A 27649-nucleotide genomic window follows, 5' to 3' on the forward strand; every position below is an offset into this window, starting at 1 on the left:
CATTCCTGCTCTGCTAATATGCGTTCTTCATGGAGGACACACATTGAAATGTGTTTTTAAAACAATGATAGTCATGTAAAGCATATTATATAAATAAAAATGGTTGTCAATGAAAAAAAAATATGAAAACCTTTCACACACAGACACACAAACATTCGCACACAAAGACAGACAGAGATACGGCTGTTTTAATGCTTATCAATGAGAGAGGTGAGAAGTAACTGCTGCAAAATGTTGTCAACTTGAAAAGGCTGCGTAAAAAGGGTGGCTGCCTCTGGAGAGGTCAGAGCCAAGGGCTCCCTGCTTTTAAAAATGCAATAGATTCCATTATTTGGCAGTCATAAAACCTAACTCCTAATGATCCATTATTAATGTTAAAATGTATTGATTTATTCATGAAAGTCTTCTTTTGTCCCCTCCTGGCCAAAGAGCAGTCTGCTCAAACTTAGAACACAGCATCAAATAGAGGTTACGCTGCCTTCCACTTATCCTGATTGTGTGTTCGTTTCTGGCAGGCCAATGTGTGTGACTCTGGTGTTCAGCACCAAAGGACAAAGGTACCTGAGAGTCGGTCTGGCCGTACCTCTGTTTGGCTCTGTCTCCTGCTTGAGGAGGATGGTGGCTGATGAGGGCAACATTTCCCCAGATCAGGTAAACATACTGTAAACCTGATTTGTGTTAGTCCTCTTAGATTTGGTAAAACTGGTAAAACATGAACTGGCAAAACAGTAAAACACAATTCACCTGAGGCAAATAATGTACACCTTTGGGTTCCTTAAAGGGGGTCTAAACCCTTTTTTATTTATTTATTTTTGCAATCCCGCCTATTGCCCGAAGATAGCTGGGCCGGAATAGGCTCCAGCACGCCCGCGACCGTAGTGAGGATAAGCGGAACAGAAAATGGATGGATGGATGGATTTTTTTTGCAAGAATACGTATGTGGCACCACTAGTCTAAACACAGTATTCTGATTGATATTGCATTCGTGGAATAAGAATTAAACAGATGAATTGATCAATTTTCATCCATCTCATGGGGCCGCCATGTTTGGCAATATCGCCCTCTGCCTTCGACCGAAATTAATGTCACAACTGCTCTTCTGCGTGTTTTGCGAACATCATGTGAACAAACCCATGTATGCAAGACAGCAAGATTGTACTAATTTTAAGTAAAATGCAATGCTTTGTTGACATTGTGCTGTTTATGCAAACATTTAATGTTACCTTGCTGCCTGTTGTTACAAGCTTAGAGGAACATAAACAGGAGCCTCAATGCTCATGGCCACTAATTTTTATAGAAAGACATTATTGGACATTATAAGTTCAACACTACATTGTTATCTTTGTAATTGCCAAAGTTGTTCAATATTAACATTATTTAATTATGTGTCAAATAGTCACAGTTAAGGGACATTATTTTTTTTAACAAATGGTATAAATAACAACCAGAATCATTTGCTTGCTATTGGAATTCAATAACTGTTTCAATTTTGAAAAACTAAAAAACATTCTTCCTGCTATATCCCTCCTTCTATAGGTGATCCTGACTGAGATTTACTCCACTGGGTTCCAACGCTCCTTCTTTGATGAAGATGATCTAACCAGTATAGCAGAAAATGATATAATCTATGCCTTCCAGGCTCCCCCACTCTATATCAGAGGAGGCTCGGCACGGACTTCAGGTAGATTTATTTGAAAATCCAGCTCAAGGTTCTCATTCGTTTATAAAAACATGTTTAAGTTACTATATTGTTGTTTGCTGGTATTATTACTTTCTTTAAGGTTTGAAAACACACTTGGTAAGCAAACAGCCAGGTTTATTCTTTACTATTCGTAATGAAACCCGCATGGAGCGTACCTTACTGCAGGGGGGCCTTGAGGAGCGCATTAAATAGGGGATAACATCCCATAGAACACTGTGAACTATGCACACACTCCCTGTGCTGAGCCCACTTGTGCTATCAGATTTATGTCTTGAATCTCTTCACTGTATTCCAACTGTTTCACAGCTAGAATTGTGTGCTCCACTGCATCATTTCCCAATCGTTCTTGTTTTGTGCTGAAAATAACTAACTTGGCTCTATTTTTCCTCAGTCACAGGCACGTGAGTTTTTAAATGTTGCTTGCCATTGTAGCGTATTAGTCAAATAACAATGTAATTAATTTAGGAGAAAAGAATAAGCCGGAAGTGACGCTTGCTTTACTTCCGGTTTACCGTAATTTTAAGTTTAATTGTAAAATCAAACTACTATGTCTCATACAGGGGCACCACGTCACTTTTTATGTGGATAAAATGTAGGGAAAGTGACAAGAAACTTTTTTATCAGTCTCGTAATCTGAAGGTTGCTACACTTTATGAAATTTTGAGTTCTAGATGAAAGAGGCTTACTTAAACTCAGAACACATACAAAATACAACCGAGTGGAATTTTATAGTACATTTAATGACATCTACAAGGGATCTAGAGGGAAACACACAAAGGGTCTAACTAAAGAAAGAAAATCACACTAATAATGGTAAAAAGAAGGAAAATAGGCGTACGAAAAGGGAAATAGAACATCGTGTGTTGGACTAAAGTTGGAAATCTGAGCGTTTACTGCGTCCATTGCGGACGGGAGAGAGAGAGAGGACAAAGTGGAGGTTTTGTCTGAAGCTAGTAATTTCCCCGAAATTAGTAGGCACTAATGTTGTGCTCTTGCAAAAGTTTTGCCACGTCTACTCACGACTGTAGGCTCAAGCTCGTGCGTGGTAGTCTCTCTCTCTGGAAGTGGCTCAGGAAGCAAGGCGACAGATTTGGTTGCAGAAGAAAAATATGTGGAAAAATAAAACAAAAAGGAAAGAGGCGGAAGAAGAAAAAATTGTTGTGCGTCACGCCTTCTTGGGAGAACCGGTCTGTCTCTCTTCCTGCCTTTTTTTTTGTGTGGCTCGCTGGCAATTTCAGAGCGATCCCGCTTGGCTGGAAGCGTACCTGGTACCCTCGTAGTAGCTGCTCTGATCGGTGAGCGGTGGCCCACAGGTAAGGCTGGGACGCCAAGTCTGCTCTATCCCGGCTTTCGCAGTTACCAAGCCATGTGCCCGAATAAAGAAAGGGCAAGGGAGGGGTGGCCCACGGCCAGCCCGGCTGGTGAGCTACTAGCAAGACAAGAGGAGAAAAAAAACCAAAGAGAGTCAAAAACACAAGCGCCAGGGTTGAGTATACCAGGGGCGTATCGAAGAAGGACGGAGAAGACCACACCCATCATCTTCAATCTTGTCTACAAATTTTGTAAAATGGGTTTAAAATCATAGATTAATATAAAATAACCTCAACTTGGTACTCTCTTTACTCACAGGTCAAGCACATGGAATGTTTATACCTTAGATTTGGCAAATCAACTGCTTATGATCCAAATCACATTTCATGCTGCTGGGAGTCAAATCAAGACAAACAATTCTCAAAGTCTCACGATTGTGTTTGTAATGTTGACACACTGACACAGACATCAAGGCATCATTTGGAAAATTTCTGCAGAGTTCGTGAAATGTCAAAACAGACATTTAACGTTGGTTAAACATCAAATGAGAGTCCGCCCGGTTCGCCTGCAGTTCCTCTCGCCACCAGCGGGTGTTGCCTTGTCCCAGCAATTGTTCCTATTCACAGACAGGTGGTTCGGTGAAAACATCTGGGGCCTCATGTACAAAAGGTGCGTACGCACAAAAATGTGGCGTACGTTCTTTTTCACGACAAAGGTCAGATGTATCAAGAGTGAAATGACCGTGGAAATGTGCGGTGCCTCACGCCAACTGCATGGCTGGCGTACGCATGTTTCTAGAGCTTTTGGTGCTTTGGCGAAACTTAGAGGTGATGCTGGGAAAATGTTATCATAAATCTGCACATCAGAGACACAATTACCACTGATTAATTAATGTAATTAATGCAACAATTAATGCCCGGCAACATTTGATTTCAACAATGTAATTGAGGCAAAGCCTCAGAATTCATTTGTTAACCAGTGTATTTAATGAACCACTGATATTTGTGAGGACACCTATTAATTGATCAAGGCGATCATTTATGCCGCCTATTGCCCTCACAATCGTTTCGTGGCTCCAGCACATGCACTGAAAAAAAAGAGTCCTTTGAATGTACTTAATTTGAACATGTACATTGGTTGCACATGATTAAAATGTTAAAATGATATTTTCTTTAGGATAAGAGGGGTAAATTATGTCATTTTAACACATTTTAATCACGTGCAAACGATGTACGCTCAAATTAAGTAAATTCAAAGGAATCTTTTTATCAGTCTGCACGGGTGCAGCAGCAGCCCGTTGTTGGAGCGTAATTGTGTCGGAGACCCTGGGGATGCCGGAGGAGACGACAGGGACAGTGGACGAATCCCCCAAACATGTAGCGCGTGGCTGCGACTGCACATAAAGATATTCCTTTGAATTTACTTAATTTGAACATGTACATCGGTGGCACATGATTAAAATGTGTTGAAATGACATAATTTACTCCTCTTCTTCTAAAAAAATAAAATATTTTTTTTTCAGTGTGCGTGTCCTCTCGTGTATTAAAATAATACATTGAGTCATCAAAAGGACTAAAAGTTTTTGATATCCTCTTTGATATGCTGATGTGCTTCTATTTGAATTCAAAATATTTATTACAAGTACCATACATACAACATTTATGCATGAACCTTTATTTCACAGGGCTGAGTGTAGGTTACTGGATGAACACATTTGTAATGAGTTAGAAAAATACATGGTATTAACCTTGTGGTGTGATCAGAGTCAGCCACATGTCCTCTCACCACCCGAAAAAGTAGTGTCACCCATGATCGCAGCAATTCTCTCCTCGAACGGGGTGAGGTCCTCCGCGCCGGTTTGGCGGTTTGGCGGTGGGCAGATGTCCTCCACTTCACATCCACCTTAATGTCTGACCACCTTTTTTACTTCAGCGTGTGTGCGCTGTTCCGACCCCACAGCATTGACAGCCGCACACGCGCTGTCCCATTCACTCTTCTTTCCCTTGTTGTTGACGCCGGAGGACAGTGTGCCAAAAGAGGATTGTCTTGTGCACCTCTACTTCATTGAGCAACTTCACATTCAGAAAATTTATTTTTCTTCATTACCTTGCTCATTGTCCTTTTTTCCTGATCATGCAGAGATCGGGATCTCAGGTGCAGGGTTCATTTAAATATGATTTCCAAATTGAAATGTGAGCGTAGACAGGGAGAAGTCGGCTACTCCAACATGTGGGCTCATTTCCACGTTGATTGGGATGTACGAAGGAAATGTGCTTGGATTCATGCCTACGCACAGATTCATACATCTGGATATTTTTGTGCGTACGACGTTTTCCACACAAGTCTTTTTTACATGAGGCCCCGGGTCTTTGATGCTTTGGAGTTCAGACTTCGAGGGTAGATGTTAATTAGTTTAGGGCCCACGAGGCGTCTCCTTGGGGGAAGTCTCACAGCAGGTTCGCTTGGAAGAATGCTGTTTATCAAGGTAGGGAGTCACTGTGTCACCTCCGTTTGCACGGAGCATGTCCGCTACACCATTGTCTGACCATTGCAGTTTGAATTGAAAAGTTGAACCTTTTTGGATTTTATTTTTTCCAGTGACAGCAAAAGAAGAAGCACTAAAAAAATGACACTTGCTGGCCTATGAGATGGTATAGTGTAAAGTACTTGGTCATAATTTGCCTTCATGGAATTAATGTTTAAGTTAAGTTTGAAGTCAGATTAAAATTTTAGACAATGTGTTTGTATATGAGGTCGATTTAGGTAGTTTGGATTGATAAATGCTACAAGCTGCATATGGTACTCTATATCAACAATATTGTCACAACATATCTAAAAATGTTGTCATATAATATTGAGCCCAAATCACCTACTCCTATAAGGTCGATTTAGGTAGTTTGAATTATTGCTACAAGCTGCATACACTATATAAAAAATATTGTCAGAATATATCTAAAAATATTATGTTAAAAATATTGATCCCATATCACCCACTCATAGTGGATGAAATCTTACTTGATCAAGGTAGCTGTAAAATCTTTTATATAAGGCTAAGCCTAACTATAAACCTGCAGCTAAGACGTCTTTATACATACTCAAAGTCCCCCAGATTACCACACTCTTTGGATTTGTCTCAATTATAAAGGATAAAGTAATCCCAGTTAAAATCCCTGTGAAATGAAGTCAAAGATTTCTTTCCAAATCCATTGTACGTTTGAAGGTAATGTAAGGAAAATACGCAAGACAGAACTATACAGTATGTGGTGCTGAATTGTGCAGGTATAGCATAGAGATAACTGTTTTTCAGCATTTCTTATTTCCTGATTTTTTTTGGGCATGACCAATGACGCTCTCGGGGTCTGGCATGAGTCCCCCCTCCCCCACTATAAAAAAAACATCAGATGCCAGTGACGTTGTTGGGGAACCCCTTCCTCGCCATGTAATTTCTACCACTATAGCGGGCAGTTAGACAGCAAGCTATACCTACACCCAAATATGCATCTTCCCCAGATGCCACAATTTACAGAACAGCTCAGTGTCGTTTTTTTAATTCCCCAAAAATGAGATGAAGAAGCGATGTATTGAGTTTGTGAAAAACCACGGGAGTTGACGATGAACAACATCAGCCTCTGCAGTGACAATTTTATTAGGATAGTGTTGTAAACTTTCACCAGAGAGAACAGGGATTCGTGGATAAGCTGTCACAACTGAATAGGGCAGAGCCAACTGTCTCCTTTCCTGGGCTTCATCCTCAGGTACTTGCCGATCAGATTCCATGACTGGCAGTCACATTAGCAGTATGTCCCCACCAATGAGTGTAAGTGGGCTTGTGTGCTTATTTTATGTTTATAGTCCACAGTAAGTTTTCCATTTCTAAGGTTAGCCTCCACACGTGGTTTTAAACTATCTTTGTTTTCATAGTGCACGTATACACTGCTATCTACAGTATTGGTATGAGCGGTGGGTGGTTTCATCACATTCAACGGACACGCCCACAGTTTGATGATGGAGACCACGAAAACGAATGCAATAACTGAAACTAAAATTGAAAAAAAAAATTTGTAAACCAAATAAAATAAAAACGAGAATGTTTAAAAAAAAAAAAACATTTTATGTTTGTAAAACTAACTAAAACTAACTATAATTATATAAAAAAATATCCTTAGTTGTAGTCTTTGTCAATTAATTTCATACATGAGCTTTTGGCATTGATTTTAAATGTATTTATTTTGGATAAATACATAGACAGAACGGATACGGAAGGAAGGTCGAACACTCCTTTGGGAATTGTAGTTCACTTACTGTGTGTCGCCGAGAATTGACGCCATCGGACAGCGTCGCCGTATCGGCGGCTCGACAGACGAAGCTGTCATGAACGGAACAGAGAACAGGACCCAAAATTCACAATTCAAATACACATGGACAGTTTAAAAAAAGAGGTTTAATAAACGAGCAGAGGTCGGTACACAGGCAGGCATTCCGAAAAGGCAACAGTATCCAAAAAACGTGAGGCAAAGAGGCAAGGTCAATAATCGGAATAGGGTCTAGTCTTACTATGAGTCGGTGACGTGGAAACAAGGAATGCTGGAACGTGACAACAATGAACTGGCGATCAGAAAGAATGAAACACGAGGTTAAATGCAAGGGGTAATTAGGGTAAACGAGGCACAGGTGGGAAGATGCTCTCAGGAGCAGGTGTGTACGAGACAGGGGGAAGACAACAACTAGAACACACACCCATGGGCGAATAATCCCGGCTGCCAGTGATTCTTCCACATACGCCTTCATAGCCTTGTGTTCCGGCCCTGAAAGACAGAACAACCTCCCCCGTGGAGGTGTGGTTCCAGGCAGCAACTGCACAGACATAAGGTCTGTGGGGTGGAAGGGATTTGGCTTTGGATTTGGAAAAAACATCTTTAATGTCATGGTAACAGGTGGGCACTTGAGATAAATCAGGATCCCCCGATGGGGTCTTTGGAATTTCATTTGAAACATATCCCTGAACATTACATGGAGGCTTGAAACAGTTCTGGGCGCAATTGCTGCCCCATGACATAACATGCCCGGAGGACCTGTCAATGTGGGGGTTATGTAATTTCAACCATGGGTTCCCTAAAATAAGGTCATGATTCATGGCGTCAAAAACATGAAAACTAATGCGTTCCGAGTGAGAATCAGGAAATGTCAATGTGAGTGTTTGAGTGCGGTGAGTGATCTTGCCCATAAAACTGCCGTCTGCAGCATAGGTGTTGCGGTAGCGTCTTACTTGAAAGGTTCTAAGGTGCATACGTCTAACGAGGAGGGAGTTGAGTAAATCTGTGTCAGAACCAGAGTCAATCAATACAGATGTATGAATCTCTTGATCAGGAGAGCGAAGTGTCACTTTAGGAAGAACCCGAGTGGGGTCTTCCTTAATGAAATTTAGACTCACCGCTCCCGTACCCTTACCGACACCGGTAACCTTGACGTGACAGTTGCTCACGGAATGACCCAACTGCCCACAGTAGAACCACCGCCCTTCCCTCAGCCGGCGTTGATGTTCCTCAGGGGAGAGACGGAACCTGCCCAGTTGCAAGGGTTCATCCGTGGTGACGCTAGCCAGTGGATTGAGACCGGCAACAGGGGATCTGCCTTGGTTTGGCTGGTCATCAAGACTCGTCCTCCAAGTGCGCGGTGAATCCCTCCGCCGATCTCCGTCCACCTCGCGATCCAAAAGCCTTTTGTCGATTTTTACGGCAAGAGCGATGAGTGTCCAAGTCGGTCGGCAGGTCTAGTGCGACCAAACGATCCTTGACGGCGGGGGATAGTCCTTTAAAAAATGCATCGAGTAGTGCCCTGTTGTTCCACTGACTCTCAGCTGCTAGAATCCAAAACTCAATCGCGTAATCTGACACCCTGCGCTTGCCTTGTTGTAAGGTTACAAGGGAGCGAGCTGTCTCACTATCTGGTGTGGAATACTGAAAAAATTGCTCGAGAGTATTTACGAAAGAAACCCAAGAATGACACGCGGCGGAATTGCGGCTCCATTCAGCAGTAGCCCACGCCTCCGCACGACCAGTCAGGTGGGAAATGACAAAAGCGATCTTTGCCCGCTCAGTGGGAAAGCCAGCTGCCTGCAGCTCAAAGTAGAGTTCGCACTGAGTGATGAACGTCTTAATATTCCCGGAATCTCCAGAGAACCTCTCCGGTCGAGAGAGCTGTGGGCAGACAGCAGCGGAGGTGGCAGGTGGGTGCATGGTGACTGCTTCACATGGAAACGTCGGTACAGTGGCGGCATCGGGTGTTGTGCCAGCTGGTTCCTTCTTCTGAACCATATTCATTACAACTTCAAACTGTGAGATCACCTGACTCATCATAGTGTCCTGATGCTCTGACAGTCCCTTTAGATGAAGGTGGCGGGCAGCAAGCTGTTCTTCCTGCTTCGAGAGGCGTTGACCCTGCGCTTGAAGGGCTTTGTGCACCGGGTCTGAGTCTGCTGGGTCCATGTTATGGCCAGTTTGTTCTGTCATGAACGGAACAGAGGACAGGACCCAAAATGCACGACTCCAATACAAAATGGACAGTTTCACAAAAGAGAGGTTTAATAAACGAGCAGAGGTCGGTACACAGGCAGGCAATCCGAAGAAGCAACAGTATCAAAAAAACGTGAGGCAAAGAGGCAAGGTCAATAATCAGAACAGGGTCTAGTCTTACTATGAGTCGGTGACATGGAAACAAGGAATGCTGAAACGTGACAACAAGGTACAACAAACTGGCGACCAGAAAGAATGAGACACGAGGTTAAATGGAAGGGGTAATTAGGGTAAACGAGGTACAGGTGGGGAAGATGGTCTCAGGAGCAGGTGTGTATGAGACAGGGGGAAGACAACAACCCGAACTCACAAACCTGCTTTAAAAACTAATTACAACGAACTGAATTTGAAAACGAAAAGTCAAAATTGAATAAACTGTAATGTCATGAACGGAACAGAGGATAGGACCCAAAAATGCACGACTCCAAAACAAATAGACAGTTTCCAAAAAGAGAGGTTTAATAGACGGGCATAGGTCGGTACACAGGCAGGCAATCCAAGAGAGGCAACGGTATCCAAAAACATGAGGCAAAGAGGCAAGGTCGATAATCGGAACAGGGTCAAGTCTTACTGTGAATCTATGACGTGGAAACAAGGAATGCTGGAACGCGACGACAAGGTACAACGAACTGGAATGAGAGGGAATGAGACACGAGGTTATATACAAGGGGTAATTAGGGTGAATGAGGCACAGGTGGTGAAGATGCTCACAGGAGCAGGTGTGTGTGAAACAGGGGGGAAGACAAAACCCGGAACACACACACACACACACGACATGTAATGCAAAATCCAAAACTATTATAACCCTAGTGGAAACAATGGCTTGATATCCCACCCCCCAACATCCTAGGCATATTACATAGTTATTCATTTTCTTCATTTTGAAAATTCTAATCAATATTAAAGCAATCTACAAATTCATCCTAAACTCTTTTTATAGTTTGCTTTCTCCATATAGTCACAATGCTGCTGCTACATGGTACAATACATTACACGGCAGTAATGTAGTTTCATTATTGAGTCACACGCCTCCTAATCAATTAACCAATCAGTGGTTTGGGTTTGGTAACCCATTTGTTACCTCTTGAATCCCAAATACCTCCTCATCTTGTCAATACATTTCAGACAATGTTATGCCTTCAGCATTGTGTGATCATTTCGGAGAAGTCCCTTTTATGTTCCACCATGAAAGTTCCCCGGTGCACAAAGCTGAAGTGATTTCATATTTTACAACTGAAAAATCTCACGGCACACCATGAGACAAAAATGTCACAAAAAGTGGATACATTAATTACTGTATGTACTTCCTGCCATCTAATAGAAGAGCATTCATTTGTTCTGTCTGTCACTATGCCTCACTGGCATAAATAGATAAACAACGATACATTCTTTATTGTAAATATAATTTTTGGACCCATCCATCCATCCATTTTCTGAGCCGCTTCTCCTCACTAGGGTCGCGGGCGTGCTGGAGCCTATCCCAGCTGTCATCGGGCAGGAGGCGGGGTACACCCTGAACTGGTTGCCAGCCAATCGCAGGGCACATAGAAACTAACAACCATTCGCACTCACAGTCATGCCTACGGGCAATTTAGAGTCTCCAATTAATGCATGTTTTTGGGATGTGGGAGGAAACCGGAGTGCCCGGAGAAAACCCACGCAGGCACGGGGAGAACATGCAAACTCCACACAGGCGGGGACGGGGATTGAACCCCGCACCTCAGAACTGTGAGGCTGACGCTCTAACCAGTCGGCCACCGTGCCGCCAATTTTTTGGACCAATTAAGTAAAATTTGATCATTTCCCACGGCGCACCTGAAGAGCGCTCACGGCACACTAATGTGCCACGGCACACTGGTTGGGAATCACTGCATTAAGGCATCGTTGGATGAGTTTGTTGCAGAAGAACACATTTGGGATTCACGATAACAGATATTTTGAGCCAGGTCCAACATCAGTGAATTTGCAAATGTTCATCTGCATGAACAAGCAGAAAAGAAATACTAGACTGGAAACTGTTATACTGTAACTGTTGGGACAACTGCATGATTTCTGCCAGTATCAGTTCCTCCTGGTGTATTTGTTACTATACCAATACTTTTGTCGCTGTAGTTTATGTGCGTGTGCACATGTGTGGAGAGCAGAATCCTTCAGGAAAAGTCATGTCTAATTTTAGTTTGACCGTGTTTAGTCTGCTTCTTCCTGGTGGGTGGTTGCCTGAAGAAGCATGAGTGCAGAGCAATGACAAACTGACAAACCTGATTTCTTAACATTTTTTCCAGATTAGGCTCAATCAATGATTTAACTTGTGTTTAGTGTGTGCGTGTGTGTGTGTGTGTGTATTTGTTTGTAGAAACTGTATCAAAACATACACTACATACACATACCACATAAATAGCATCTATGTAATGGTTAAAAAACTAAAAGATGGAAGTGAAAGGAGACAAGAAACCATACAGCATTTGACAGCAACCCATAAAATATTTGATTTAATGAGGTATGAGTGGTGGCTCTTTTTGGCGGCAGCGGCCCTGTGTAACTCTCAGCGGCACAGACCAGGAGGTGACTACAACATTTTAGTCTTTCATGAACATGTTTCACTGGGCTTTTAAAAGGAGATTTCCTTAATGCATCATTCCCACAGCAGTCAGAGGTCACTTCTCATGAAAATTGTCCTCTATGATTTAAAACTGAGTTTTATCACTAGCTTGATTAGAGCAACATTACTAAATTAAAAGCTATGCGTTCTCGTCAGAATTTGAATTACCAGGGTCAAGACATCGCCATCAGCATATTCATGTTAAAGCTTTGGTGTATTTGTAGCCTTTGATTAGTTCTGAATAGGTATTGCCCTTCTTACAGCGTACAGATTAATGTGCTCAGCATACTGCAATTATTTCTGTGAGAGGAAGCATGTGCTAAAACAGTTGTTTGCTGCTTTGCAAAGAACACACTCAACACAGCCACTGGCAGTGATGAATCACATGTCAGGAGAACAACAGGCTTTAAAAAAACATTGTGGTTTGGGGAGGACTCCGTAACTTTGGCCAATCAATTATTTCTCATCTGAGTGGGATTTGCTGTGTGATTTATCACAGTCAACCTCGTAGGGGCTGACTTGCGTGCTGAGCACTGAGGTTGTCAACTGTGTGACAAAAATGCAGGTTGGTCGGCGTCACATTTCACGGGAATATGACAAACTCTGCTTTTTCACTCAGTCAGTCACACACCTTCTTGTGTTGGTCTAAATACAAGCTGCATCAAATAATAGCTGCTGCTGTGAGTTCAGCCCTCCATCAGTCCATCTGTTCCATGAATCAAATAGAAAGCTGCTGTTATCCAAATCACAGTCACCCTTCTCACTCCTAGTTCCATCCATCCATCCATTTTCTGAGCCGCTTCTCCTCACTAGGGTCGCGGGCGTGCTGGAGCCTATCCCAGCTATCATCGGGCAGGAGGCGGGGTACACCCTGAACTGGTTGCCAGCCAATTGCAGGGCACATACAAACAAACAACCATTTGCACTCACATTCACACCTACGGGCAATTTAGAGTCTCCAATTCATGCATGTTTTTGGGATGTGGGAGGAAACCGGAGTGCCCGGAGAAAACCCACGCAGGCACGGGGAGAACATGCAAATTCCACACAGGCGGGGCCGGGGATTGAACCCGGGTCCTCAGAACTGTGAGGCTGACGCTCTAACCAGTCGGCTACCGTGCCGCCATTGTAATTTGCTGCGGAGAATATATTTTATTTTTTTGTTAAATTTCAACATCCGTCCAACAAATCAGTCACCTTTACAAGAAAAACTCTGAAAGTTTTTAAATGGCATGGAGGTATGTTTCTTCAAATGTATCTTCCTGTGTTTCTCTTTAGGATACCATCACAGTCTCCCATCTTCTACATATGCTACTGGTCCTGAGGGTAAAAGATTACCTGCATCTGGGGCGTTGTCTTCAGAATTTCTCAACCAGGGCATCCCTGTAAAGATTTTGTTGTTGGTATGCAACGCAGCAGGAGCAGGCCAACAGACTGTTAGGTAATTACACAATCTCCATGGGTAGTTGCTACTTTGAATAACACATGAATCCTTCCCAAAATGTTGTGTAATGCATGGTTAGGATAAAGTGATGCCTCCTTTGTATGCCCAAAATAAAGTATACAGTTTAACTTTGGAGGGAACCATCTAAGATGGTTTGATTTGGCTGTCGCCCCTGTAACCAGGTTTGGCGACTAATTTGCACAAAAATCCAAACAGTAAATTAAAGTTAGCCCCATGATGCTCGCTGAACTTATCTCTTGTGACGCTGATCTCTTACTCGATGTTTTGGTGTCTCATATGACGTGATGGTAAATGGTGGTCCAAACTCTTTTCATTTGTATTCCCCTCTCTTTTTACTATTAAGGTTGTTTATTTACTCAAACAACTGCATTGATTTTTTTTTTTTTTATTTGGTCCGTATACAATTGATTGTTTTATTATGCCAGTAATTGAATGAGTGGTGTTTTGATTTCAAGCACTTTAAAATCTCAGCACTAATCTACTTGAGCGATTATTATTATCATAGAGTTACTGTCCCTGCGCTGTGGATCTGGAATGCTCGGTCATTTTATATTTAGCTCTACTCTGTGCCAGAAGCACGTCAAGGTCATATCGCCTACCTGGAAAATAAATGTCTCGCATCCATCTCACTGTGAGATGAGTTTGAAATAAAACGACTGAGGAATCCAACAACTGGTTGGACTGTAGATCCATCACATACTTCTATCTCTCGTCCAGTTGAGGCAGATCAATAAAGGTGAGCTGGCCAGCATGGTCGTGAGAACGTCCAATCTTACCCGTGTGAAAGTCTGACTCATTTGTGTCAGTTTCTCCTTCAAAAATGACTTACTGTCATTGATCAAAACACCCACCCACCGATCTCAGACTCATGAGATGACCGTGGGAGACTTTGCTTTGCCAAGAGGATGACATTGGAGTCACGTGACTCTCTGTAATCAAAGCACAAGGTCACTGAACATGAAAGTTACTGGCTTTGTGTGTGTGTGTACAACATCATAGTTTTGGTTTAAAGAATGGCATAATGACCATACATAACTTGATTGTCATTCAAGAAAGGCTAAATTATTCATAAAAGGGGCTTAAAAGTGTGGATTGTGGTATTTGTGTGTTTATCCCTCTGTTATGTAGTTAGCCGACTGCATCCTCGTTCATGAGGGATGAAGAACTGATGATGTTTGAGTCTGAACATACAGCAGATATAAAACGTCGACCCACCCCTGTTCAAATGCCACATTTCTGTGATGTAAAAAAAATTAGGATGGAATGAACAACCTTCTGAAGGACATTGCCTGGGATATCACTGAAAACCTTCTGGATCCGTGTCTCTGAGTCCCCTCTTTTGTAAAAAAATAAATAAATATTAATAACAAAAAAGGTCTTTGTAATGACTTCCATGATACTTTTAATTTCTAATGCCTAGTTCCTTCTCTCCCACGCTGTATATACTGCAGAGATGTAACTATTAGTACACGAGCAATTAAAAAGACAATATTCTGTAATACAGAACAGTGAACGACTGCCTCGCAGTTCAAATCCGAGGTTGCATGTTCTCCCTGTGCCTGGGTGGGTTTTCTCCGGGCACTCCGGTTTCCTCCCACATCCCAAAAACATGCATGGTAGGTTAATTGAAGACTCTAAATTGCCCGTAGGTGTCAATGTGAGTGCGAATGGTTGTTTGTTTCTGTGTGCCCTGCAATTGGCTGGCGACCGGTGCAGGGTGTACCCCGCCTCCCGCCCAAAGATAGCTGGGATAGGCTCCAGCAGCCCGCGACCCTGGTGAGGATAATTTTAATTAGTTCCAAAATGAATTCCCTAATTATCCTATAGAATGAAAATCTCTTATTCAAAGATCTAAAATGCCACAGAAACCGTAAACAACATGCTGATGTATTCTTTGTAAAGTATTTGGCATTGTGATTGTATTTATTTATTTTGCATTTCAGCATGAAAAACGATCAGAATGGGTTGCAGTATCAACAATCATTTGGTTGTGTTAGAAGGGGGGAGAGACTAGTTTTAGGTATGTACCTTGTGGATTTAGCTATTAGCTTAGCTATTTGTACCGTCACATTTTATTCAAATTAGGTACTTATTGTACCATATTTGAACAAAATCTGATGTTTGATCAAATCGGCCTTCAAAAGTTCTCTAAAAGTCTTAAATCTGACTTCCTTTAGCCTGCAAATACCCTGTCCTTGGCCCAGCCTCGACCCCTCTACAAAGTTTCCTGGGAATCGTATTTGTATTTTTGTATAATCCTGCTAACATGTTTTGTACAATTTATTGTTTCACAAAAATAGGTCATTAAAACAACAAAGCTAGTGGTGACTTGCACAGTGTGAATTCTAAAAGGCATTCATGGCTTCTCTGGAATGTCAACATGGTTTTTCGCTTCTGTTTTACTTAAGTACAAATGATTATGCCAGTGGCGGTCAATTGGATGTCATATTGTTCAATGAATTCATCTAAATATTTCCTAAGAGTACATTTACTTTGAGAATGATCAGATAATCTAAAGCCAAAGCCTCCATCAAATGTGTACGTGCGTGTGTATCTACCACAGAATATTAAGTGTGGTGGAGTCTTAAAATGCAAAGGTTTCCTCATTAATCCAGTTTTTCTTTCATTCTTACCCTCACATGATTTACAGGACATCATTGTTATTCTTTTATTGTGTAGGCCACTTTGTTTCCTCACCGTTCACGTACATGCCCGTGTGGACTTGTACTAATAAATCTCAAGCAGACAATGGAGGATTGCCCTCAATTGAATGCGTGTTAAAATAAATGTGTCATGGGATACATCATTTTAGAATGATGGTTTATCCTCGTCTAATCAGCCAGATCCGTGTATTGTCTGCCTATGTGCCTCCCCTAACAATGCTCTAATGAGAAATCTTTTTTAATGTTATTATGATTTGTTTTAGTTGCATGATGCGTACTTGGCTTTTGTTTTTGTCTTCTATTGTTTTAGGTTTGGCCCTCCATTCTTAATGAGGGAGGATCGGTCCATTTCCTGGGATCAGTTGCAGCAAAGCATTCTGAGCAAGCTTTACTACCTGATGATCAATGGGGCACCGGCACAGGTACTGGACAGCTACTTACAATAATGGGATTATGCATTCATGTGAAGGAAACCAGCATGTCCAAAACTGGTAGGACTCGTAAAAAGTATAGAGGACATGCAAGAAGTATGAATACTGAAATAATGATGAGCTCATTTCAATTTACTACCAAAATTAATTACTCAAGTGTGAAATCTGGGCATGTTTTACACAAAGCTGATTTACTGCAGAAAGCCATGCCTTAAAGACCTTTTCACCTTGCACTTTGCAAGGTGTCTGACACTCCTGATTTTCCCATTCATTGTGTATGTGCTGAGGGGACAGCAGCACGTTTTGAAGCGAAGCGCCGCGTCAGTGCAGAGGGTGTCGGACGCTCAGCGTCATGTCCCCGGATAGAAAAATGTTCTATTCTGGAGCGGCGACGTGGTGACTTCAGAAAGCTCCCCCTAAGGGAGAGGGGCTGGCGGAGTGATTTCTGAGTGCTATTTTGGTGGACTTGTACTGGAATTGGCAAGGAATAAAAGAAGACATAATAATTGAGGTGTCCCACTATCCCAATCTTTGGACCAGTAGAAAAATTATATGCTGAAACGTCTCTGCAGGAGGCTTTCAAACTCCATTTCAATCTCCCTGCTCAGCCTAAAGTATGCCTCGAAGCGCTCTTCCTATAACTAGTAAACTCATGAACAAGATTAAACTCGGAGATCGGAGATTTATTTTTTTATTTTTTATTTTTATTTATGGGCTGCTGCGTCACCTCCTCCTCCTTAAAATAAACAAAGTTAGGGCTTTGTTTTCCAACAATGACAAATACATATTGCTGACTTGCGGTCTGCTCAGCGGGGAAAGCCTCCCAACTTCCTTGTAGGCTTTTACGTCACCATCTCAAATAACTCACCCTTAGCAATAGGGGGATGAGCTCAGTCATCCACGACTCAGAGTAGATAGGCTGCTCTTCACCAGTTGAAGTGGCATCTTTTTTCAAATGCCTCCCTGGTGTGGTGTTGCAGGCATGGTCTACTAACAGGAGGCCTTGGGTTATGCTTGAGGGACTTTGTCTCACAGCTGCCCTGGCAAACAGCTCACTGTCCTCACGGTAGGGCTGGAGGAGATGTATTGGGAAGTCTGGCTTCCCTTCACAGACTGCTGCCCATGGAACCTATATCAGGATGGCTGGATGGATGGATAGTTGGATTGGTAATTATCGGCTCAGCTCAGCCTAAATAGGTTTTTTTTTTTCTTCTCCTATGTAGCACAGTTTGTATATAAATCATAATAATTTAGAGTGGGAGGGAAAGGTATGTGAACACCTTTGGAATTTCTTACATTTCTGCATAAATTCGTCATAAAATGTGGTCTGATCTCAATCTAAAGTACAAGAAAAGGCAAACAGAGTATGCTTAAACTAATACCACACAATTATGTTTTCATATTTTTTATTGCAAATAACGTAAACATCTAGGGGGCAGGGAGGGAAAAGTAAGTGATTCTCCAAGAGCGAATCAGAGCCAGGTCCAGTCAACACGTTGGGATTGGAGGCGTGGCTTCAAGCTGCTCAGGTCACTAGAAAAACACCAGCTTAAAATTGTCTCCTGTCAAGAAGTATTACCTGATGTGTACCATGCCTCACTCAATAGAGCTCCCAGAAGACCTACAATTAAGCATTGTTGACTTTTCATAAAAGCGAGTAGCGTGTTTAATTCCTGCTAAGAAACAGACACACATGGAAACATTAATATATTGTTTTACGTATGAGAATAAAGGAGTCCGGTTGCGTTTCTTTGCTTTTCTTTTCCTTTTTTTGTCCCTCCTTAAAATTGCTTGCCCAGGAAAATGTAGAGGAGGAGCGCTGTTGATGCACCCAAAACTCCGTGTGGATGCCCCCAACCATGTGGCTGCCCAGGGGCACCACACCGTGGATCGGTTTGCAGCCAAGTATGACGCGGTTGGGATGAGAATCACACCTACAAATCAGAGGCCATGGTCCTTAGTTGCAAAAGGATGGAGTGGCCTCTCCCGGTTAGGGATGAGATCCTGCCCTAAGTGGAGGAGTTCTAGTATTTTGGAGTCTTTTTCATGAGAGAGGAAAGAATGGAGCAGGAGACAGGCGGATTGGTGCATGGATCGGTCTGCGTGGTGAAGGAGCTGAGGTGAAAAGGCAAAGCTCTCGATTTACCAGTTGATCGACATTCCCACCCTACTTATGGTCGCGAGCTGTGGATCCTGACCAAAAGAACAAGATCACAGGTATAAGAGGCCGAAATGAGTTTCCTCCGCTGGGTGTCCAGGCTCCCGCTTAGAGATAAGGTGAGAAGGTTGGTCATCTGGGAGGGGCTCAGAGACGAGCTGCTGCTCCTCTGCATCAAGAGGAGCCAGATGAGGTGGTCCAAGCATGTGGTTAGGATGCCTCTTAAACGCCTCCATGGTGAGGTGTTCCGGGCACGTCTCATCCGGAGGAGCGATTCAGGACACGCTGGAGAGACTATGTCCCTCGGCTGGCCTTGGAAGGCTTCAGGATCCCCCCGGAAGAGCTGCACGAAGTGGCTGAAAAGAGGGAAGTCTGGGCTTCCCTGTTGAAGCTTCTGCTCGCGTGACCCCGACCATGGACAAACGGAAGAAAATGGATTGATGCACGGTCCCCATATGTAGGTATGCACTTTTTTAACATGATATGACGATTTATTGCAAATTATTTTTGCAGACCCCTATGTTAAGGCTCAAGGACAGTTTGAGAACCATTGAAGTGAACATTTTCTATTGTTTACCACCCGCATCAGCCAGTGGCAGTTAAGAGAGGACAATAAGAGTAAGGTGCAAAATTTCAGTGACAGTGTGCTGTTGTCCTTTCAGTGCCACGTCAACATCAGCCATTGCATTAAAAAGCGACCTGCACAGTACCATTAAGTTTTTCAGAGCCACCCTCTGCCCTGAAAGAGCAGATGTTTGCTCTACTTTGACACCAAATCAATAGCTGCTTGTGTCAATTAATGACACTGTCAAGTAGATTTTTCCGCTTATGTCTAATTTTAGCCTCCGTGCAGACTGAAATTCTAAAGCAGTCGTTTTTTCTGAGTCATTTTCCCTGCTACTGAATTTGTTGGAAAGGATTTGAAAAGGTTGGCATGGTGCCCACTGAAGGAAGAATAGCAACATTATCTATTACAAAACACTGAGGCAGCCCAGGTTATTGATCATTTTGTTGCAAGCTATGAGAAGGACATTTTGTTAGCAGAAATAAGATCTGTTTGGCCTAAAATATTCAGTTTAGCAGCGTGTGTGTGTGTGTGTCTGTCTGTGTGTGCATGCATGTGTGAGGGTGTGCTTGTAAATGTGTGGTAAAGTGGTGAAAAGCATTTCGTGTGAGAAATGACAGTGGCAGTCCTTCACACTGACAAATGCTGATACACCTTGCAGTGCAAAAACACAAGCCCTGCCCCCTCACTGAAAACAAACATGTTAACTTTGGCACTTTGAAGCCAATTGCTTCCAAAGCTTGTGAACATACTCTCTAGTGGTGTAACTGACTTTTATGCCGTGAAGCCTCCACACTGTGACCCTTTTCCATCAGGGCTCTGATTTGAATTTTCACAGGTTTTCTCATCACCTTCCAAGCAGTCTCACTGACAGCTGTGATTTTCACAGCATGTTCACATTTTGTCATATTAGCTCCCACTCACGACTTTTTATACAGATCCCTTCTTTCATACACTGACTACCTTTACATGTCCACGTAATCAGGTTACTGACAATTCGGTCACTCCACTTTTTCACACTTCTCTTTTCAGGTCGTTTAGCTGTGGGTTTTTCAAAGAGGAAGAGGTTGCCTGACAGAGGAAGTGGCTGTGTCCATCAAAGGCATCATAGATACATAGATTTCTCACTGTCCCGGCTATATGGATGGGTGTTGTCCAGGGTTTTTTTTCTTCTTTTTTTCCTCCTTGTGTACATTCTTCAGGTGCCCGATCAAATTTGTGTTGAAGCATTTAGATGACGTTCCCCACAACGTACTTCAGTTGTGCACAGACTGCAAATAACTTGCGTGTTGTTTGTCTGAGACACCGCAAATAGTCCCACACCGATAACGTGTTTTTTCACCGACAAGATTGAAAAAACTTTATTGGCCGCCAGATTGTTACAGTACTGCGCCACAAGACACGTGACAAGGCTAAAAATAAACAACCTTTATGATTCATACGCAACGGCGACGCAGAGTTAAATGTCTTGTGAGGAGCTGATCGATGACATCATTGATCGGATGCTCGAATTATGACATGAAAGCCGATCATCATAAAATGCTCATTATCGGCCGATACCAATCACACCGATCAGATTGGTGTAAAGTCTATAATTCACGCAGTGCAACCAGCCTCCAAAGAAAAGGTCTTCCATATTTAACTAAATTTCCCTGAAGTAACTACTCTGATTATTGTACATTTATCACACGATGTAGGTTTCCCAAAGACAAAGGTCTGAGAATGCAGTGGGAAACAAACAGCTCTCAGCAGGGAATGCTTTTCTGCTATTCCATCTCCAGTGACCAAATTTATATAAATATAAAAATGATTCATCAAAATCAGTTACATTTAAATGTTAGAGCTCTTTACTCAGTAAAACCCACTTGTCACATCAAAATTACATTTTAGAATCTTGTTATCATAGACACAATTAAATATTATATAATATTATATTTCAGTATTCATAATCATGGTAACACCGTTACATACAGTACATTGTTATCTGTAAGCAGTCATGAAAACAGAAAAATACATGCATATGTTCGTTTGTTGCTTGCCTAGATCCTAAATCTCAAAGCAAGTAGACACAGTATTCAGATGGCTGTGGCTAAAGAGGAGCGAGTGGTGGCTAACCCAGGCTGGCAGAGGAGAGGGCCATCAGAGCTGTCTGGTGCAGACCTGAAGGGCAGAGGGAGCAGTTCCAGGGTGCTGGTTCTGTGGTCAAGCCCCAATGGAGGTGTCATGGGTTTATTGACGAAACATCAAAGATGTGGGGTGCCCACCTGAAAGCTGAAACACACAGATCTGCCCTCAGTTGACAGACTATTCGGTCACACCTCCTGTCACTGTACTCTCTGATTGGCTATTCTTGTCCCACCGTGTCCAGTTGTGAAATAATAATTGCAATTAAATTAGCAGCATTCCATGGGGCCACGGGATGATTTTCCAAAAGATAATTTTACTGATATTCTGATACAGTCACTTCATACAGAGAGTTTAAATATATATGACAAAATATGTTTTTTGGGGGGAAACTGCAAATTGTCCCTTTTAAGTAGTAAAAATTTTAAATCCTCAGATTTCAAATAACATATGTTGTTTTTTATTGGTTTCCCAATTATATTAGTGTGTGTGTATATTTTGGAAACAATGTACTGTATATAGTTTTCTAATGTTTGCATGAGTGTTTACTGCTACCAATGTATGTAACTCTTATTGTGGTGATAAATATTGAAATATATATGGGTACAGGTTGTATGATCTGCATTTGAGCCTAGGCTTTCTGATATTAGGCCGCACATTTGAGTTCAGAATGCCTTGATAGTCTCCAGAATTCATTGTACCCTGCCCAGATTGAAGCTACTCTGTGCCAGATGCAGCAAAGCATTCCCAGAACATAACCAACCCTCCTCCTTATTTCATAGAAGATAGTTGTTGTTTTTTCTTAGTTAAATGGAAGTCAGCCTGGATCAGTAGACTCGTATATTTATTGCCCTATAGCTTTGCGACTAGATTTAATTTCCATTTACAGCTTTCAACTTAAAATGTAAAAATGTCCCCTTGCCCTAACGGCGATTAATGTTGGACAGCAGCACAGACGGGAACCTCGATCAAAAGAAGAATCACCTTTATTGTCATGAACATGCATGCATGCACACGAAAAGTGTTCTCTACATTTTACCCATCACAGTGAACACACACACTTTTTAGTGGAACACACTGGAGCATGGGGCAGCTGAAGCGCCCGGGGAGGAGTGTCTTGCTCAAGGACACCACAGCCGTGAGTCCGGGGGATGTGGGCGGACGGTCCGGTCGGGGTCTTGAACCTAGGTCCCCCACATTGGCAGGCGATGATCTTAACCACTGGGTCACGGCTGCTTAGTAATAATTTATGACAACACCCAAAGGTTATGGCACTGTAATAGTATCAGCATACCTATCACTCAGGAATGTGCTGTTCTGTCAGAGGCAGCTTTCTTGACAAGACTGAGTGTGGGTGTTTGAGCTCAGCCTACATCAACTGACCACATTTCATCTGGGAAGAGAGGAAATCTGCTTCATTCTTGCAAAGCTCCTTCATTCCTAAAGCACCTCCCATCTGACCAGATCTTGCAGTAATATCAACATGCAGCAAAGGAGAAGTAAAAGATATTAGTCCTTTATTGCTTCTTTTGTTTTTGCCCTCTTCTTTGGCCTTTTGAACCTGCTCAGACTAAAAATATTATCTTGCTGTTTTCCAATATTTTCCTGTCTCACTGAGCTGTACTCCATGTTTATTGTTCTAAAAGTCACTTCTAAAAAGGTACTGAGTCCCGTGGGGGTGGTCACCATAGAATTGTTGTTTTTGTTGTTGTTGTCCAGGGTGGCTGATGGAAGACTGTTGTGTGCTGTGCCTGTGTGGGTTTTCTCTGGGTACTCCGGTTTCCTCCCACATCCCAAAAACATGCATGGTAGGTTAATTGAAGACTCTAAATTGCCCGTAGGTGTCAATGTGAGTGTGAATGGTTGTTTGTTCATATGTGCCCTGCGATTGGCTGGCAACCAGTTCAGGGTGTACCCCGGCTCCTGCCCGCAGTTAGCTGGGATAGGCTCCAACATGCCCGTGACCCCAGTGAGGATAAGCGGTACAAAAAATGGATGGATGGAAGTTTTGGGGTATTTGAACTTCAAGGTACCACTGTAGTCGAGTCCTTCATATACAGTACATGTATAATGTATGTAATGCTCTGTTCAACTCTTAATTAATGGCTAAATTATTTAATCAATTGCAATGCAATCAATGTTTTCACATGGTTTAAAACTATGATTTTTCTTCCAGAATAAAAGAGTACTCTTCAACATCCGTGTAGTGGGAGGATCATCATTTTACAGCTACTTGTCACCACAGGACAATCGGCCACTGTACCATCCTGCCGTTGACAGGTCAGTGCAGATTGTGAATTTGAATTTAGGACAGAATTTTACGTGACTACATTTTTTTGTTTTATTCCTGGAAGCACCCAAAGATGTCCCATTTTTCAGTGATATAATATTTGTTTCTGCCATAGTTTTAGAGGGATAATTTTGCTATCTGCTGAATTCATTTCTCTGCTGTGGGCCACACCTGGAGCAACTACCAAAAATAGTCTCTTCCCATGTATATTTTTCAGTGTTATATGCCAATGGTTGAAGTTACATTTTTCAGCGTTTGTAAGTAAGTTTACAGATATTTACAAAAAATGGTATGGCCACACTCCAATGAAAGTAAAAATATTGCGAAACTCAATTTGAAATATTGCAAGAATAAAGTTGTAATTTCATGAGGGTCAAAAGTACAGGAATAATGTTGGAAAAATATCCCGTTTTATATTTAAATATATTTATTTAGGTTTTTTTTTTACTTGCATAAATTTGTGAGATTTAATTTAAAAAGCATTTAATTTCTGATCTATAGTCCAGGACTATCATACTCATTTTTGTTGCAAGCCACACATAGTTCTAGTTTCCCTCATAGCAACTCATTTTTTGTTGCAAGCCACACATAGTTCTGGTTTCCCCCAGAGCAGGGGCGAGTCTAGGAACAGAGGCTACTTAGGTCCTGACCTGGCAAGGTAAATTAAACTGTTTTGTACATTTTAAAGCAATTTCTATGAAAAGCAAAACACTTTTTGGAAAAGTCTGCAACTAAACCATCAAATCTGATAAAGGTTATTTAAATGTTGAGCCACAGCAAGAGAGGGATTGCATTTATAAAACAAACGTAATTTAATTTTTTCTGACGTAAACCAGCCCCCTAAAATGTGTACTGTACTAAAAATATCCAAAATAACAACTTTTGGAGGGGACTTTTATATGAAATGCAATGCACTACAGATAAAAAAACATTAACAGAAATAATGTCTGCGAATACTTTGAATGCTAATATATAAAATCTTGTCTTTGCTCCTTCCTCTCTCTGTGTCTTAATATGAGTTATAATGTTCATGGGCATCCAGTCGTTCGCTTGTCAGTAGCAACTAGATTTAATCATTTTCATTTAATCACCTGCAATTAAATGCAGCAAAAATGAGCAATGGCAATGACAATCGTGTGTTGGCATTGGGTGGTACAATTAAGAAAGGCTCCACATATCTTGGTTTAAGACACGGCATACAGTAAAGAAAAAAATAAATAATCTCTCCAATTTTAGGGGTACTGGGATTCAAAGAAAACGCGAGAAACGCCTATGCTCCGTAGGACCGTGATGACTGAAAAAAATCATAAAGGCACTGGTGGCTTGTCAACAGAGGGCACAAGGTCACCTTTTTTTGTTGGGTTTGTGCAAACGTCAACCGGAAGTGTTTTTAACAAATATTTAATGATTTTACATGCTCAATATTTAGTGTAGTTTCAAGAGTTTCCTGAACAACTTTTTTTGTCTCCTGAGCAGCAATCTCTTGTAGCTAATCTCGTGGGTACAACAGTTGTGAGTTTTAAACAAATGTCTCTCAGAATTGTAACAAGCTGTTCTTGTCTATGCTCCATGAAAATGCTGACATCTAGTGGATGAAAGGCTATAGTAGCCAAGTCAACACCGCTTATCCTGTTCAGGGTCGTGGGGTGCTGGAGCCTATCGCAGCTGACTTTGGGCAAAAGGCAGACTACGCGCTGAACTGGTCACCAGTCAGTCACAGGGCACATATAGACACAGACAACCATTCCCAGTCACATTCACACCGTCACTGAGTGGGAACTGAACCCCCGCTGTCCACATCAAAGTCAGGCGAGTGTACCACTACACCATCAGTGACTTATGATTAACTTAAAAAAAATAAAATACATGTACATGGCGGTATGGTGGCCGACTGGTGAGAGAGTCAGCCTTACAGTTCTGATGACCCGGGTTCAATTCCCGGCCCCGCCTGTGTGGAGTTTGCATGTTCTCCCTGTGCCTGCGTGGGTTTTCTCCGGGCACTCCGGTTTCCTCCCACATCCCAAAAGCATGCATGAATTGGAGACTCTAAATTGTCCGTAGGTGTGAAGGTGAGTGCGAATGTTTGTTTGTTTGTATGTGCCCTGCAATTGGCTGGCAACCAGTTCAGGGTGTACCCCGCCTCCTGCCCGATGATAGCTGGGATAGGCTCCACCACGCCCGCGACCCTAGTGAGGAGAAGCGGCTCAGAAAATAGATGGATGGACATGTATAAGCCTTATGGTCTAAACCGCCTCAGTTGAGTGGTCCCGCGTTTGAATCTCGAATCATAGGTTAGGTTCATTGAAGACCGAAATTGTCCATAATTGTGAATGTGAGCGTGAATGGTTATTCGTTTGTATGTGTCCTACGATTGGCTGGCGACCAGTCCCGGGTGTAAACCATAGAAAAACACTGGAAAGAAATAGGTAATACAGTTGTTGCTGTCTTTTAGAGCTCTGAAACTCTGCAGCCCAGGCGGACCCCCACACGTGAAGCTCATCATTGAATGGGAGTACAGAATCAAAGACTGGTGAAGAGGCTTTTTGCCTTAGCTCGACTTTTTAATATAAAACTTCAACTCTGTCTACTGACACCCTATTTGCATCCTGGGTTGTAGCCTGTTTGGTAACATTCAGGAAGAGGTGGTGAAAGATGAAGACAGCGTAAGGAATCAGCAGCAGCAGCATATCCAACAGTACAGCTGCACCTTGGATGAGTGTTTTCAGCTCTACACCAAAGAGGAGCAGGTAAGTACAGCTCGAATTCTGCATTACAACAAAAGAACAGAGCTGTCGCTTCAATATGGTGTAGGCAATGCATGTTTATGTCCCTTATATGTGATTCTACAACATTTTTAGTATGTTTTGAAGCATTTCATTTCCGTGCCATCATTTGCAGTGCGCTACCAACCGGGCCAGCGCAGGAAATGAATAGGGCATTAACTAAACATATAAAAATAAGATAATGACAAATACCCCTCCTTGAGCCATCACCTTATCGTGGTGGAGGGGTTTGTGTGTCTCAATGATCCTAGGGGCTAAGTTGTCTGGGGCTTTATGCCCCTGGCAGGGTCACCCATGACAAACGGGTCCTAGGTGAGGGACCAGACAAAGCACGGAACAAAGACCCCTTATGATGACGACAAACAATCGACTCAGTTTTCCCTTTCCCGGACGCGGGTCACCGGGGCCCCCCTCTGGAGCCAGGCCTGGAGTTGGGGCTCTAAGGCGAGCGCCTGGTGGCCGGGCCTGCACCCATTGGGCCCGGCCGGGCGCATCCCGAAAGGGTAACATGGGTCCCCCTTCCCAAGGGCTCACCACCTAGTCTGACGTGGCAGGCCCAAACGTATTGTGAGGGTCTGCTGGGAACGTCTTGCAGAACCCCCTGTCAGAAGGAGTTTCAACTCCCACCTCTGACAGAACTTTGCTCACGTTCCACGTGAGGCGGGGGACATCTAGTCCGAGTGGACCATGTTCCGCGCCTCCATTGCTGAGGCGACCGAACGGAGCTGTGGCCGTAAGGTGGTCGGTGCCTGTCGTGGCGGCAACCCCCGAACCCGGTGGTGGACACCAACGGTGAGGGATGCCGTCAAGCGGAGGAAGGAGTCCTATCGGGCCTCTTTGGCCTGTGGGACTACTGAGGCAGCTGATGGGCCAAGCGGAATGCAGCTTTGGTGGTCGCTGAAGCAAAAACTCGACACGCCTTCCCATGAGGAAGTAGAGTCTGGGTTCTCTGAGGCGGGTTCTTCTATCTCTGTGGTTGAGGTCAC

The 27649-nt window shown here is 42.8% G+C and overlaps 1 protein-coding gene across 2 annotated transcripts in view; it reads left to right on the top strand.

Moving 5' to 3' along the window:
• The window catches only part of usp43b (ubiquitin specific peptidase 43b), a 114353-nt gene that overhangs the window by 68071 nt on the left and 18633 nt on the right, over nt 1-27649 (top strand). For both annotated transcript variants that reach the window (XM_061750297.1, XM_061750298.1), the window contains exons 5-11: nt 516-651; nt 1537-1681; nt 13463-13625; nt 16623-16734; nt 23767-23870; nt 26333-26410; nt 26498-26627. In XM_061750297.1, coding sequence (XP_061606281.1) covers nt 516-651; nt 1537-1681; nt 13463-13625; nt 16623-16734; nt 23767-23870; nt 26333-26410; nt 26498-26627 — 868 coding nt within the window. The remainder of the gene's footprint in view (nt 1-515; nt 652-1536; nt 1682-13462; nt 13626-16622; nt 16735-23766; nt 23871-26332; nt 26411-26497; nt 26628-27649) is intronic.

Source organism: Phyllopteryx taeniolatus, chromosome 16, assembly GCF_024500385.1.
Source record: "Phyllopteryx taeniolatus isolate TA_2022b chromosome 16, UOR_Ptae_1.2, whole genome shotgun sequence".
NCBI classification, from domain to species: domain Eukaryota; kingdom Metazoa; phylum Chordata; class Actinopteri; order Syngnathiformes; family Syngnathidae; genus Phyllopteryx; species Phyllopteryx taeniolatus.